At 35.5% G+C, this 16,927-nt stretch overlaps 1 protein-coding gene across 3 annotated transcripts in view; it reads right to left on the bottom strand.

Annotated features, from left to right (window-relative positions):
* The window catches only part of LOC148087847 (netrin receptor UNC5C-like), a 238,045-nt gene that overhangs the window by 1,804 nt on the left and 219,314 nt on the right, over positions 1 to 16,927 (bottom strand). For all 3 annotated transcript variants that reach the window (XM_087791789.1, XM_087791797.1, XM_087791806.1), the window contains 5 exons: positions 15,945 to 16,113; positions 9,833 to 10,066; positions 6,289 to 6,438; positions 4,894 to 5,058; positions 2,782 to 2,960 (listed from right to left, as the gene is read on the bottom strand). In XM_087791789.1, the coding sequence (XP_087647915.1) occupies positions 2,782 to 2,960; positions 4,894 to 5,058; positions 6,289 to 6,438; positions 9,833 to 10,066; positions 15,945 to 16,113 (897 nt within the window). The remainder of the gene's footprint in view (positions 1 to 2,781; positions 2,961 to 4,893; positions 5,059 to 6,288; positions 6,439 to 9,832; positions 10,067 to 15,944; positions 16,114 to 16,927) is intronic.

Raw genomic sequence — 16,927 nt, 5'->3', positions numbered from 1 at the left:
TTGAAAATGTTTTTAAAATTTATAAAATTCATTTTGAGGGACCACATTATATCTTCTCGTAAGGGACCGTCAAGTTAATTAATCGTCACATTATAAAAAAAAGAGACAAAAAGAAAGATAAATTATGTCACAAGATTAAAAGAAGATAAGATAAAAATAAGAAAATAGTCTAAATAAAGTATCCTGATGACATTTTTAAAAACAATTTTTTTGAGGGACCACATGATATATTTTATTCAGGGAACGTCAAGCGAAATCATTGTAATATTATGAGAAAAAACAACTAAAGACAAAAAAAAGAAAAGAAAATGATGCCACATTATTAAAAATGAGCTAAAATAAGAAAGTATTCTAAATAAAAATCATTAATTCAAGTTTCCTGATAAACTTATAAAATCGTTTTTCTGTAAAAATTTTTTTTAAATAATTCTTTAAAATGTATTACAACATGATCAAATAAACAGATAGAAAAACAAACATGTGTATTTATGTATCAGGTGTTGTTGAGACTTAAAAAGTACACAAAAACAAATATGATTAAAAAGCAGTAGAACTCTTGATGTTGTAAAACATATTTAAAAGATCTTTCATAAACAATAAATTCAGTAAAATTAATATTAATATTAAAACTTTAACTGTGATTTAAATTGTGCAGTTGTGTTTTGTTTTTATTGACTCGACAACACACTAACACAAACACACAATCTGTCTTCTGACTTTATGCTCAAACATGTTTTAGGGACAAAAATGTAGTTTTAATGTTTGTTTTTTCCTCAGTCAGTGATGAGTTCAATGAGAGGGAGTGAGCTGAAGAAAAAAGGGATTTAGAAAGAAAAAAAAGAGAGTTTTTTTTCGAGTTAAAAGGCTACAAGAGTTACGTTGTTTAACGTTTTAACAGAGGTTTTCTTGGAGTATATCATGTCAGGGATGAGTTCACTGAGAGGGAGTGAGCCACAGACAGCTGTAAGTAAACAAAAAAAGGTTTATTTAAGTAAGAATGATAGTTGAGTAGATTACATTTTTTTAAACAAAGCTTCTTTGGGTAGTATTTCTCCATCAGTGATGAGTTCACTGAGGGGGAGTGAGCAGAGGAAGCAGTGCGTTAAAAATTAGATTTTTATTTTAGTTTGAAGGCAAGTTAAAAACTTAAAAAATATATTTTAATGTATCCTTTTGACGTGTAACTCAAGAAATACGAGGTTTTATCTTCATTACCTCTGCCAAGGAGCTCATGTTTTCACCAGCGTTTGTTTGTAAGCAGCGTAAACTCACAAAGTAGTTGATGGATTGTGTGTTTGACGGTCCCTTACAACAATCAGTTTTTAAAGAAGGTCAAATGAGAAAACAACACTTAAACTGGTTCGATCTTTAGGTAATGACCATGGTTTTAATCTCAGCCACTAGAGGGACGACCACGGCCAGCGTTGTGAGTCTAAACCAACACCAGGATCCTCCTCCTGAGATGGAAAACATGGTCTCGGCTCCTGCTGGGACTCGGACTTGTACCCAATTATCCTCTCAGTGTGGGATTCTGCTGCGCTTTTCACCGCGGGCGCCATTATTCCGTAGAAAAGACGGCAGGTTATGCACGATAACGGCGTCTCAGAAGCGACGCGTCGTTATCGTTGCTCGCGAACACAAAGCTCTGATGGAAGAAGACGCGTCTTTGTCGACACGTGTTCAGGAATAATCAGTGCAACACAAACAAGTGTCGCTGAAGTTAACAATCGCGCTTTCAGCTTCACTTCCACACTTTTAGAGACGGTTCCGAGAGCGAATAACAAGCGCTAGTGAGGCATGTTAGTGGTGGAGGCGATCTCCATTGCATGGATGAGTTTAATGAGAGGGAGTGAGACAAAGAGAGTTAGAAAATGAGTGGAAAAAGTGTTTTTTTTAATGCTATTATGGCAGTTTTGTTGCATATTTTCTAGCAATAAAGTATTGAATTTAATTTAAACTTTTTTTGTGTTGTAGGACCAGAAAATATGCAACACAACTGCCATAATAGCATTAAAAAAACATTAAAAAAGTTTAAATTAAATTCAATACTTTATTGCTAGTGTTGTAAAAACAAAACAGGATGTTTTTGTTGTGGAAAAAAGTTGAGAAAGTCAGAAATACTGACTTGTTATTCATCATTTAATTATTTATTATGAGATGTTTTATCTCAGCTTGATGTTTTTATCTTTTAGTCCTTATCAAAGTATGAGGCAAAAATTGTGTTTGTCTCCATTAATATTTTGTTAAACACACAAACAATCTGTAATGTTTGATTAATAATGTAAATTATCTTAGAAAAAAGGGATAAAAAGCACAATTATCAACAATTATACAGTCATCAAAGTTGATATGTTTGTAATATTGAAAGAATTACACTTTTATTCATGGATACGTATTAATAATAAAGTGTTTATTTTGAGTATTGCTGTTGTGTTATCAGTTTTATCTTGCCCTTTAAAGTATATACTTTATTGAATATTGTTTTTATCGTTTAAGCGCTTTGTGACCCTGGTCTGGAAAAGCGCTATACAAATAAAAATTACTTACTTACTTACGTTTAAACGCGAAAAACATATTTAAAAAGAGAGTATCTGGCTCCCCCTAGTGTCAGAAAGGTGTATTTCCTGGTACAGAACCTAGAAAACTAGAGTTTGGACATTTTTAATAGTTTTGCTTCCGTCTCTCTGTAACAGTTGTTGGTTAGAATCCTCCCCGACATCCTTGAATATCTTTAACATCTCCCTAACAAGGGTGACGTCATCAGAACACACAATAACGTACCTGTCCAGGTTGAGTTTGTGGGCCAGCATCCTCCAGTCGTTGCCTCTGGTCTGCGGCGCATCAAGACTCCCGCACAGTTTCTGTCTGATGGACAACGGGAGGCGGAAGGCGTTCGGTCCCACCAGGGTCGTGATGTTGCTGGCCGGGTCCATGAGGGACGTGTCGATGCACTGGAGCTCCTGGAAAGACAGACACCATGTAGTGAAAAAATTACAAAACCTATATGAAATATATAAGTAAAATGATATACAACCTTTAAATATGCATCTTTTTTAATTTACAGAACATTTATTTATTATTTAAACAGTTTATAGATAAATTATTAAAATATTTGCCGAAAAACAGCAAAATTCTGAATTAAAAAAGAAAATATATACAACAACGACAAAAACAAAAAATGACGTCCAAATGTAAAATATATATATATAAAATATTCCAAATGTATTAACACAAAATCTTTAAGTTAGAATTTTAATATCATTTGACATCTTATTTGGGATCTTTGTGGACGATGATGTTTGCTGATGATATAGGGATTGACTTTAGACTTTCTTTTATTGTCATTGCACAGAAAACACATCAGTGAAACTGGTAATGAAATGTTGTTGCTTGGCAACTGTTTAAAAACACAGCAGAGTGAATGTTTATAAAAGTATAAATATAAATATTAATAAGTTAAAAATACTACAATATAGTATAAACAGAATAAATAAATAACGTTTTAAATATTGCATAGAATTAATGTATATAAAAGTATAAATCGGTAGGAAGAGGAAGAGAATTATGTTGAAAAGGTTAATTTTTTTTAAATTTAATAATTCAGTAAAAAAAATCCGAAATAGTTTTTACATATTGAGTGATATTTTAATTCAGATAATTAAAAAATAAAAATGTAAAATAAATACATTTTCCATTTGTAGCCTTTTAAATGTAATATACAAACATACATATTTAGAAAATGCAAATTTTCATAAAATAAAATAAATATAAAATAAATAATAAAATATTGAATTTAGAAATGTTTTTGTTGTAATGTGTACATTAATCAGCAAACATTATTTTTGATTATTTCTTTTTATACCAACATAGCGCTGTTTCGTGGTCAAGTTGAAAATGTACTAAATGATACTAATATAAACAATATTGAATTTAAATGATTGAAACAAACAAACAACAAATGAAACCTGAGGCTCATCTATGTGTGATAATGTTAGCATCAAAGCTAACGTGTCGTCGCTAACATTGAACTCCTGTTCCTCGACTCGTCCAGAAGTTCACGCTACTTTTAGCTACTTTTAGCTACTTTTAGCTACTTTTTGTGACTCGTAAAAAAGAAAAGTTGTGGCAGCAGCTCGTGGACACATTTCAAACCGAGTCGTCCGAACAGCCAGCAGGTCGCGGAGCCTCCGACCGCACGAGTTCAACCAAACAGCATGTTGTTATTGTACATCACTGTCCTCATTACGAGCGAGCGGCGCCGTCAGCGTCCCGGGGTCGGTCGCCCGGACCTGCAGCTGCTCCGGCGCCAACACCTTTGTCAGGCTGAGGGATAAAAACCTCAGCACCGCATCGCCTTTCCCTCCTTCTACCGATGATGTCCACTCGTTATGGTTCATTTTCCCTCCCAGAAAATCAGTGTGTGAGCGTGAAACCATCGTCACACACACACACACACACACACACACACACACACACACACACACACACACACACACACACACACACACACACACACACACACACACACACACACACACACACACACACACACACACACACACACACACACACACACACACACACACACACACACACACACACACACACACACACACACACACACACACACACACACACACACACACACACACACACACACACACACACACACACACACACACACACACACACACACACACACACACACACACACACACACACACACACACACACACGAGATCCTGAGCGGGAAAATCAAATCTGTCACCTGTGGCCTCGCCATCAATCTTTGAACACAGTCGCAGTAAGATGTGCTTTTCTTTTTGACAATCTTGCACAAACAAACACATGTAACACACGTGTGTGTGTGTGTGTGTGTGTGTGTGGACGCACCTCCTCCAGTGTGCTGCTGAGCTGAAAGATCTGTCCTTCTCCTTCCACCTGCCTCACACACAGCTTGCAGCTGATCTCGGTGATGGCCGAGCTCAGCCTCTCCAGCGTGAAGGTGCAGTGGAGGCTCCTCTGACTGCCGCTCCACACCTGATAGAACGGGATCTCCTGCAAAATATATAGATATATATGCTAAAAAATTCAACACCCACTGAAATACAAAGTTGGGTTTTTCTTATGGGAGGATATCAGTGACATCAGACTATTGAATGTTTTAATATTTCAGATATGAAAACTTCGATATATACATATATTGTGTAATAATTGAGTTCAATAATGTCTATTGGTTAATACTATATATATACATCTTATAGTACACATTAATTTATACATTTATAATAATAGGTTCAACAAGTTTTGATGCTTCTGATTCAAAAAAATGTACATACATAGTTTGATATTCTAATTCTATAAATACAAAAATACATTTTCCAAATGAAATATTTTTAAAATCATGGTTACAAAGGTAGAATACACTTCTGAATAGTGAATATAATATTATTATATATAAAGTTATGTATAAGCAATACATTGTTAACTTAATACAATTATTCCACATCCATGACCGTGACAGGTTTAATTTATAATTTTAAATGTTGAAATTTTCGGTTTTTTAAATTAAATGATCATTTTTGACTCATTTCTCAAATCATCCTTTTAAATTCAATATTAATATATATATATATTCCAATTATTTAATTCAACTATTTGGAAAAAAAAAAAAACACAGCAAACTTTCAATATAGAAATATAATGTAAAAATGTTGGTAGGATGATGCAAAAAAGAATAAAAATTAAATAACAAAAATGTATATATTTGATTATTGAATTAAATTAAACAATAAATCTTCAATATAGAAATAATTGAATTCAGTTCACCAAAAATACAATTAAATGCTTAAAAAACAATTGAAATTTTTCAATAAAAAAAACTAAAAAGTCCAAAAAATAAATGTAATTTTAAATGTTTAACCACTCAATATTCTGAAGGCACTGATATACTCTATACTATACATCTCTTACTGGTGAGACTAAATAAAGGTCTGAGCATCTTTAACTCTGACTCTTCTAACTCTCCTTCTTTTTTAGTGTCTCTGAACTAAACTTCATAACAAGATCAACCAGCTAAACACGTTCTACCCCGTCTGCACTCTCCTATTCACCTCTTTCAATATCTTGTACTCTGGATAAAGGGCGGTAGTTAAATTCCCAGTGGAGCCACATTACATTCTGGAAGTATCATAAGAGGCTCTCAAATAATAATAATAATAAAAAATAAAAAAAGTCATTAAGGTTTCATCATTTGGTTATTCATCGTTTCCTCACGTAGCTTCTCACCTGATACTTGGCGATGAGTTTGCTCTTCCACAGAGTGTGCGGCACGTCGTGGATCGACAGTCTCAGATTGTGTGTGCTATCTTTAAAGTTCAGAGTCTTTGGCTCATCCAGTAGCTTCCCTCCCATCTGTGTCTCCATCTGAAGTACCTCCTACACCAGAACACACACAAAAAAATGAGAACTTTTTTTTCTTTAACATTTCCTCTTTTCTGGCTTGAAAATACATGAAATCACCGGGAGTGTCGCTCGTGTTCCGTGGATTTGTGCGACGCTTTTTACTCTAAGCTACAAGCTAAGTTAGCTTATGAAGTAGCGACGATTAATAATGTAACACAAACCGCTGTTGTGACAAACAGGAAATGACTTCATTATCAAAAAACACTTTTTTAATTAAACTAATACAATTTGAATTGTAAATATGGAGAAGCTGTTTTATTTATCGCAACAGCAATAACACTTACTTACAAAAAGTTACTTAATGGCTTTATGGGATATAAGTATATAAAAAATGTGATGTATTTTGACACAAAAATACAGTAGAGATGCTTAATGCTAAACGTAGCATCCAAGAATTGAACCAAAGACTCGCTTATTTGTAGTAGAACAAGTTGTAGTTGTAGTAGTAGTAGGGGTATAAGTAGTAATAGTAGTAGAAGTCAAATTAGAAATAGTATTAATAGAAGAAGTTAAAGTAAAAGTAGTAACAGTAGTAGAAGTAAGATTCTAAAGCTAGGCAAAGCTAGGGTGTTGCGCAAAACATAATTTCTATGACTATGCAGAATTAGTAGTAGTAGTAGTAGTAGTAGTAGTAGTAGTAGTAGTAGTAGTAGAAATAAAAATATTAATCAAGTAGATATAGAAGTAGAAATTAAATGTAGTAGTAGTAGAAAAATAATTAGTAGAAGTAGTAGTAGAAAAATAATTAGTAGTAGTTGTAGTAGTAGAAGTAACAGAAGTAGAAGAAGAAGTAGAATCAGTGGTACAGTAGAAGTAGTTGTAGTAGTAGTAGTAACAGAAGTAGAAGAAGAAGTAGAGGCAGCGGTACAGTAGAAGTAGTTGTAGTAGTAGAAGTAAGATGTTATATTACAATGCTAGGCTTGATAACAAAGTTTCTAATGTTGCGTTTAAATCAAACATAGAGCATCTGTAACCAGTTTTTAACCATAAACAACATAAATTCCTCAGATAATCATTCTAACCAACCGTTATTGCAAACTCACTATCAGCTAAATTATAACCAAAACAATAAAAACAAATGACTTTTATTTCAACAAGGCCTTTGGTTAACTTATGTATGCTAAGCTAATGCTATGCTAAGAACTCAGCATCATTCCCGTGACTAAGAGCGACCAGAGCTGATGTGTTTGACAGCAAAGGACAAATGTCAGGAGGATTCAACAGTCCAACACAATAGTCGCCCCGGAGGTGAAGGAGGTGGCGTTGATTTAAACATGTTTGCTCTTCTTTTCTGGATCCATCCTCTCCACAAAATGAAGTCATTCTCTCGCTCTCCCGCTGCAGCTGCTGTTGCTGTAACAGATTGCGCACATAATCCTGCCGGGATTTCAGCTCATCATTTTCAAATTGACTTGAGCGCATCAACCCAGTTCCCGCCAGGAGAGCTCAGAAGAAGTATCTTCGTCCCACAGACACCTGCGAGCATGAATCATATATCCATAATAACAACATATTTACAGGCGTACGAGCGCACATTTGTACACGCCCGCTGTGGTTAACACCGCAGAGATCTTCATCAGTGTCTCCGGCTGCTTTTTTAAACTTGACATCCAACAGGGCTTTACAAGTATATCCATACACTTAAATACTGCAATATCTTTTGAGCAATACCGTATAGTGTTTAACAGCAGTGTATTGAACATTTGTAGTTTTTTCAACGTTTATGAAAATGAAAGAAAACTGCAGTAATAGTGTTTATGATCTGGTGAACCATGTGAAAACAAAGACATTTCCAAAATTTTCTAAAGTTTTCAAAAATTTGAGAATCTTTTTTTTTTTCGTAAATTTTTAACAGCTGAAAAAAACGTCCCAGAACTAATGTATCCAAAAAATGGAAATAAATGCCACAAAATCAAAGTTTATGTGAACACAAAGAAATGTAAGAGAAATACAAAAAAAGGGATTTTTATAAAGTAAAAAATTATAATTAAAAAAAAATCGGGAAAAAAAGGTTTTCTTTTAATTAAAAAAGTTGAAAAAAACGCCCCGAAAAATGAACGGCTCAAAAAATGGGGGTGAAATGCCAACAAAGTAAGTGCATGACCAGGTGGACCATGTGAAAACAAAGAAATGTTACAGAAACTTTGAAAGAAAAAGGAAAAAACCCCAATTAAAACAGTTGAAAAAACACATAAAAATAAAAATCTTTAAAAATAGAAATATATGCAGTAAAACCGTTAATGGTGATTTTTATAAAGTCTCAAAAATCAGGAACAAATACATTGTTAAACATCTAAGTTGCTAAAAATGCAGGAAAAAATGATGCAGAAAACAAAGTTCTGGCGGATCATGTGAACACATAGAAATGTTACACAAATTTTGTTTAAAAAATTTGAAAAGTCTGCAATATCGTAATATTATTTTTTCCAATACTATAAACGGCAATGTCTCAATATTTAAAAGAAAAAAAATCTGTAGTTCCTTTATATATTTTGGTGTTGCAAACAAACTTCTGGCCTCTAGATGGCAGCAGTTATTACTTCCCCCGCAGCTAAAGGAATACTAAATCCCGCAAGATTATGACTATGACTGAGGACGAGAAGATACAGTCGACTCCAGCAGCTTTTAAAGCTGATGTTTGGACATATTTTGAAAGGAGTTACAACTCTATCAAGAGTCATGTGGTCTGTATATTCTTCAACCCCAGAGTCAAGTACTCAACAATACTACACATATATCATTGTTCCTGCAGCGATATATGGTATTGTTGTATCGTGATGGTAGCGCCTCGACGACACCCACTCCCATCATCCACAGAGCAGCAGCTGCAGATACGGCTCTGTCGTCGAAGCTCTGGTTGATCAATTATAGCTCACAGGCTTCATCATAAATAATCCCACCTCTGAACTTTGTTTTATGCTGCTATAGCCGGCTTTAAAAGAGTGAGCGTGTGTGTGTGCTGAGAGCCGAGCCGACACTTGATTCATCACTTGCATGCATAAATTACTAATGTTAATCTGCCGTATCTGATGCTCCCTGCAGGACTTGTTGAAATTCTTAAAGCATCCGCTGTTTTGACATTGCTTGACCCTGTTTTGTTTATTGCTTCTCAGCTCATTTCCACAGGACTAGAGGTGAAGGAAACTCTCCGTGTGACTCGTGACAATCACTTCCCTCGCAGCGCTAATATATATTTGGGATTCAAACTCCTGTGTAAATGAAGGATAATCCCTCGCAGGAGTTGAAAAACAAAACAAAGCCTTGAACCGAGTACATGACCTGTTTACTGGATGTTCAAGCGAGGACAGGGGGGTTCACGGCACTCATGTTTATATTCAAGCGTTTTCTGCTGCTTTTTTTTTCGTACCTTCAGGGCGTCCTGCGTGTCGTCCAGACAGTAGACCCTGATGTGGTAGTCCAGCGTGGTGCAGGAGACGGGTCCGAACAGCGCCAGCTTCAGCCTCTTGGCGGCAGCCTTGCCGACAGACTGTCCCACCAGGCAGTAGGTCCCCAGGGTCTCGGTCAGGATGTGGCAGGCCTCGGGATCCATCTGCACGTAGCAGGGGGTGGTGAAGTTCTCCTCGCCCACCACCACCACATCCTGCCGGGAAACACACGGTGGTTAGTGACCCGAGCCTCGACGTGTGCGTTCGCTGATGACATCACAATTTACTCATGTTTATCTAACATCTACAAATGATCGTGAATACTTCACTGAACAATCTCAGTGTGTTTAATAACCTTTTAATTCAGAACGTCAACATAAACTGAATAAAATTAAATACTCTTGGAATAAATTGTGTTTATGCTACAAACTTCAGTTAAGAATAACAATATTTAAAAAAGAGTAAACATCATAAAACAACTGTGAGATTAAGTCAGAGAAATGTCGTTGAAATATAAGAACCAAAAGTGAAGATTCATCCAGATATTTCAGAACCACATCTTATATTTAAAGACAAACTAATTTAATTCAACAGAAAGACACAACAAAAAAGTTGAGTTAGACCAGTTCAAGTGCAGTTCGGGGGCCATAAGTGGCCCTTTGCTTGGGTTAAGTTGGCCACCATGATGTGCGAGACTATTTGTTTTTATTTCATTTTTCTGAACATTTATAACAATTTGAATAATAAAACAATCTTGATTTTGGATCCTGAATTTAAATGAGTACTATAAGTTATCATGATGAATTGATTAAAGAAAAGAAAATACAACTATCAAGCAACATAAAACTGCTCGACTAGTTTCCCCGCCAATTTTACTATATAAACCCTGACCCTTCATGTCAAAGTCCTGCCCTTAAATATCTTTTTTTTTTAATGATTTAAATAAAATGACACAAAAGGATATAAAGATGAAATGAATGTGAAAGTAAAGAGGTGGGACTTTGATACTAACTGGGCATTGCATAAATATTTAAGAAAGGGACGTGGAAACATAAATAAATATTATATCCTTTTCTTTGTCTTCTACTTCTTTTATAGTCACGATCTCTCTCCCCCCGAATTAAAAAGTAAAATATGACAAAATATATATATTTTTTTGTCAAGAGCTAGTGTTTAACGGCTCAATGTTTAGATAGAAAACTGTAAAATTAAATCGTTTTCATTTGTACTTCATTGTCTACTGGTTTATTTTATGACGTAAACTTGATAATCAAAGCTAGCATTAGCGATTTTGCTAACTAGCGTTAGCTGAAACGAGCGTCTTGACCACAGGCTAATGCTACTTCAGACAAAATCTGTGATTTATTCTAAACAAAACACCAAATACCAGTCATTATTAATTAATATAACATAAATGATATGAATTCTTTCTTTTTGCCGTTAACTCTTGTGTTGTCTCTGGGTCAAGCCCGAAAACAAATGTGTTTGTAGAGCCCCTTGTGTTTATCCAAGGGTCAAGGTGAATGACCTCCCTGGCTTCCATAAATACTTGCACCTTGACCCTTAGATAACATAAGGTTAAGGGTTAACAAATGTCTCACAGATCCGTACCAGTGACCCGTCACTGTTTTAGTCAGTGGTCAGTCCGAGTGCTTTCCATTTCTTAGAAAGAGGACTTTTGCTCAGTGCTCAGTCTCTTTGGAGCTTAAGTGTCATTCTTTGTTACAGAAATGTGATTTCACCTCTGACCTCTTGTGGAAAACCCCAAATTTCTATATGAAAAAAAACGGAAAACGGTTGCTCTTGTATATTTCCTTTCTAAAGAGACTTTCTTAGGGTTGGTCGCTTTCTTTTCAGAGTCCAATAGTTGTTATGATGACTACAAACAAACACCGGACATTCAACTGTAAATAATCCCGATGTATTGTCCATGTCAGGAACAGCAGGTTTTTGACTCCAACAGTTCCTCCATCTGTTCCACTGTAAGACACGCGAGCAGAAGTTTTGGGGGACTAATGGTCCCTCTTGTGTCTGGCTTTGATGATAAAACATCTGGAGCGATAAAGTAAATTAACTGCAATTTTAATTAAAGGATATCCCCAAACCAAGTCCGTTAATGCCCTGTTTATGGTTAGTGCCAGTCTTAATCACTTTTTAAATAAAAATCTGACTGGCGGTGGCGAAGAGGGAGGTTTTATTAATTGTGTGGCGATGTTTGGAATTCAAATCTGGACTGAGTGGGATTTGATCCTCCAGCAGAGTATTGATGCAGAAATAAAGCATGGACTCAGAGTCTCCCTGCATGCAAACACAGACCATTTTTGAAAAGAAGGTTTAGGGAATATAATAGTTGAACATAAATAAAAATATTTGTTTTAATAAACAATTTTTTTACTGACGTGTGGTTTTGTTATATCTTCAACACTTTGGTTTAACTTATGTCAAATATTTTCATTAAATAATTATTTTTATTTCCCCACAACTGTTAAAAATAGAACATTAATAAATGTTTGAAAGCCCTGCATATAAAAAGATAAATTTTGACTACTTTCATACCAAGTTTATACGTTGTATCTCTTATGAAACATGTTAATTATTACTTTATATTCATAAGTAAATGATAGCATAAGTAGATATTAAAGTCATTTTACTATTAATGATTAAAGAAGCAATACGTAAGATTGATAGTTTTTTAGTAAAAACAATATAACTTGTCGTGGAACCTCTGTTGCCACGAACTGCTTGTACATTTGTTAACAAAAGATAACAAGATTTGTTAAAACGATAATGACTCTTATGACGTTCAGTATTTGATGTAAAAAACATTGTCTGAGAAGAAGTTTGATGGTCACGAGACAACCAGGCAAGTCATGTATTGAGGAGCATCTTAATATATATATAATATAAATAAAATGCTGTGTCAGTATGATTTTATGCTGTTATCCATGCAGTTTTTTTTAATGGCTAAATGTATATCCTTTACATTTTTAATTTTCTTATGAGCCATCTTAACCCTTGTGTTATCTCATGGTGAAGGTGACCCAAAGGCCCAAAAACAAACATATTTGCGGTATCCCTTGTGTTGTCTCTGGGTCAATGTGAACGACCTCCCTCGCTTTTATAAATACATATGCAGTATTGGAGTACTTTTGTTTTCAGGCCTCACCCTGACCCTCGGATAAAACATGGGTAAAAAGATTACATTATTATGTTCCTTCTTTTTAACCACAAATAATATTACCATGGACTTAATTTGCTAGTACTTCTTTTTTTAATATCAAATATCATATTCCCACAAAACAAAAGATCACATTTCATATTAACCTTTCAACTTGTGTTTTATAAATCCCTCACTTCTGCACTTCTATACGTTGTTAAACTTTTACTGTATGTTGTTTTATTTTTGCACTTGTGGTTATTGTAAGGACTGTTTTTCGTGATCATCATTTTTGTCATTATTACTGTTTAATTTATAATAATCATTATTCATATTGTTGTTTTTAATATGTCCTGCTGTGACAACAAACAATTCCCAACAATATTCCACATGTTTATGGATGTTTATTGATTTTCTTAGTCATTTATAGGATCTACACACAATTATGTTGTTGTTTTTCCTGAAGCTTTTTTCTGATATTTATTGTCTTCATCACAGCCACTTACAAGTGTCTCAGTATATAACGTATTCTCTTAGGAATTTCATCTGCATTTGCTCCTCGAACACGGACGCTATAACAATGAAGCTTAAACCGCGTCTGTTATATTAAATCAGATAAAACCTTCCATACATTTCCATCATAAATACATCGAGCGTCTGAAACACGTGACGTCTGCTAGATGAACGGACCTCCTCGTAAGAAACACGTTCAATATCTACTGGATGATCCTTCCGATAATGAGCCACAGTAAATCCTTGAGCGACTTTTTCCCGGTCAAGTGATGTTCAATTCTCTGTGCACATGTTAGAGTGAGCGGCGCTGACTTATTACCGCGTGTAAGTGCGACAGTATTGATGCGGCTTCGGCACAAATATTGAGCTCTGGATCATGTGGAGTTGTGCTCCTACAGCGCAGCTCGATCAATACAAAGAAATAGGAAAAAGCAGGTCTGGCGTGAATCCGCGATAACTTGTAGTCACAGCGGAGGCCTGGCCTCCCGCTGAGGGGAGAGGGATTCCATTAGCTTCCCTGGTTTGGAAGATGCATTTTTTTTTTAAAAGAGAGAGGAAATGGACATTCCCATGCAATAAGAGGAAGACAAATCGACTTCCTGATGAAATTGCACTTATTATTTTCACTGTTTACTTGGCAGGCCGACGCACAAAGCCGCTCGCACACAATCGCACACAATCTTATGCGCGACTAATTGTGATGCGATAAGCTTATCAAACACAACGCACACATCCAGGCGGACGCACACCAGATTGCTGAGGTGGAGACGACACGCTGCGAGACATGGGAGGACCGGAGGAATCCTGAAATATTGAGCGATGGAATGGTAAAAAGAAAAGTAGGAGGAGGACGGCGGGATGAGAACAAATTGCTTCTGATAGGAGTCTTCAACCCCCTGCTTGTCTCCTCGCCTGCGGGCTCTTTCATATTTACTAAACGTTCTGTCCTATTCTAGCCTTTTATCTCCCGCTTACTTCGCATGTGTCTAATCAAGTCCTTTTTATGTGCGTCAACGTGGCAGCTTGGGGTTTTAAAAGTGTCCTCTTCAGATGCATTTCAACCACGATAGCAGTCGTACCAACCGCTGGGGTCATTAGAAAATATATAATGTCTTGTTTTATTTTGAATAGTTCTGTCTGATTCTGATCCTCAAAGGTGTTTTTTTTTATTCTTTTAAAGGCAATTTTCTACAAAATAACATTAGCCTGTGATTCTTGACACATCAAGACACTTATTTTAGTCGAGCTTACTCAAAAAATAAGACTATAAACTTGCTAAAATGAGTGAAACACAAACTCCATGTGGGACCATTTCATAAGTAATGGGATTCCAATCTCTACTAGTAGAGTTCCAGACTCTACTCTACTGTGACATATACAATATAAATCCAATTTTTATGCTATAACATAACTTATCCCGACAGTATTTTTATTTCTTCTGAGCAGTCTTTACCATTGTGTTATCTCAGAGTCAAGGTAACCCAAAGAGCCTGAAAACAAATGTGTTTGTGGTATCCCCTTGTGTTGAACAACCTCCCTCGCTTTCATAAATAAATATGCGTCTTGTTGCAGAGAAACACTCTCAGGGTTTCCTGCTGATTCAGTATAATGGTGAGATGTATTTTTAATGTTTTAATTAATTTTCTGTTTTATTTCTGCTGTTTTTGACGGTCCGTTTATAGGACTTCATGACCGTCGTCCCCAGCGCTCTCGCTAGGATATGTTTAGCATCTGACCTGACAGATATACCAACAAAGTACCTCAGAATTATAGAGAAAAAAGTGCAAATAAACCTCACACTTCTGTGTTGTGTTTGCACTTTACTACTGCTTATTGTTGTATTGTTGTTTTTATTTGCACTACTACTTATATTACCATACTGTCATTGTTTTATTCTGATTATATTATAATAGTATATATTATTACATCATGGTTTTTGTATTTGTGTGTTCAAACTTGTGTGTTCAAACTTGTGTTTTTATGTTCAATTGTTTTTCTTTTACTGTTTCTTTTGTGCAATTGCTGCTGAAATAACTCAATTATTGTGGGACAAATGAAGGAATATCTTATTTCATCTTATATATTTAAATAAACAAATATATGAATAAAACCCCCTAAATTACAATAATTACACTTATGCTATAGTTGAGAAAATGACCATTAAAGTGGGAGAGTTTTAAATGTTTTGCAAAATGTTCATTTGAAAATTCTAGGAATATGCATTAAATGTTGGATGAGTGAACAAAGAACCAGCTGTATTAGAGAATATTAAGTATTATTAAGAACCTATTAGCATGTTAAGTGGGAGGCAATTACATTTACATAATATATACTGTTAATGTTATAAGGGGCCGTCTGCCAAAATCAACAATAGAAAAATATAAAGATCCAGCTGAGGACAAATTGGGATCAAGATCTCTCACCTCCCACTCTCCCAGAGACAGCTGGTTCTTCAGCTGGATGAGCCAGTCCTCCTGGACGTTGTCGGCACAGTGGTGGATGGTGAGAATCACCGGCCTGGTCAGGAGGGCTCCGGGGGGTCCGCAGCTCACCACCGGACTCAGCACGGTCTGGATGTCCTCCACCAGGGGTCTGCAGAAGGGCCGATAAGACGGAGGTTAAACGATTCTTTTGAAGGGAGATGACACCGTCGGCTGGGAGAAGATGAGCGTTAAGAGAGCGCAAAGCCTTGATCGATAGTGAATCTTTCAGCTTCACACCATGTTGACATCCGAGAAGCACAGTGGATAGAAGAGTGTTAGAAGATGAGTTGGCAACTAACTGAACTTTAGTTTAGAAGTTTATTTATTCAACGTCTTATTTGCATTGCTTGGAAGAAAAACAACTAAAACAACTTTGGAAAAAAAGGGCGATATCAATATTTAATTTTTGAACCATAATTAGTGATGCCCTCCCACCACTAGATGGCAGTGATTAACATTTTAAAGAGAATATTTTCATTGTTGATATGTATCATAAAACGCAGAGGCAGATTTGAAAAAATGACTGGAAACTGTGTTGTTTTTGTCAGTGTAACAATTTTACTATAATCAAAAGGTTGTTGCCATTTAATGATAGCATTTGTAACTGAAGTTGATACAAGTATACGTTGTATTTAAAACGCGTAACTGATATAATTGCATCACTTTATACCTCTTAAAATATTAAAAAAAGCTACGAGCTTAAACTGACATCAGGTGGCGGTATCTTTTTTCTACTTTCTGAACCGCAATGAGTGATCTTATTTTTTTCCGTGGGGGATCCAGATGGTAATTTCATCTTAAGCCATTAACAGCATTTCTGAAAATTTTCAAAAACATTGATTAAACCTTGTTATAGTTATTTTGCTATCAGACAATTTTTTACAAAAAGAAAATTGGAGCTAACCGCTAACATAGCACGTTAA

Source organism: Callionymus lyra, chromosome 1, assembly GCF_982586985.1.
Source record: "Callionymus lyra chromosome 1, fCalLyr1.hap1.1, whole genome shotgun sequence".
In the NCBI taxonomy this organism is placed as follows: Eukaryota; Metazoa; Chordata; class Actinopteri; order Syngnathiformes; family Callionymidae; genus Callionymus; species Callionymus lyra.
The sequence above is the reverse complement of the archived record's forward strand: the minus strand, read 5'-3'. Positions and strand labels throughout refer to the sequence as shown.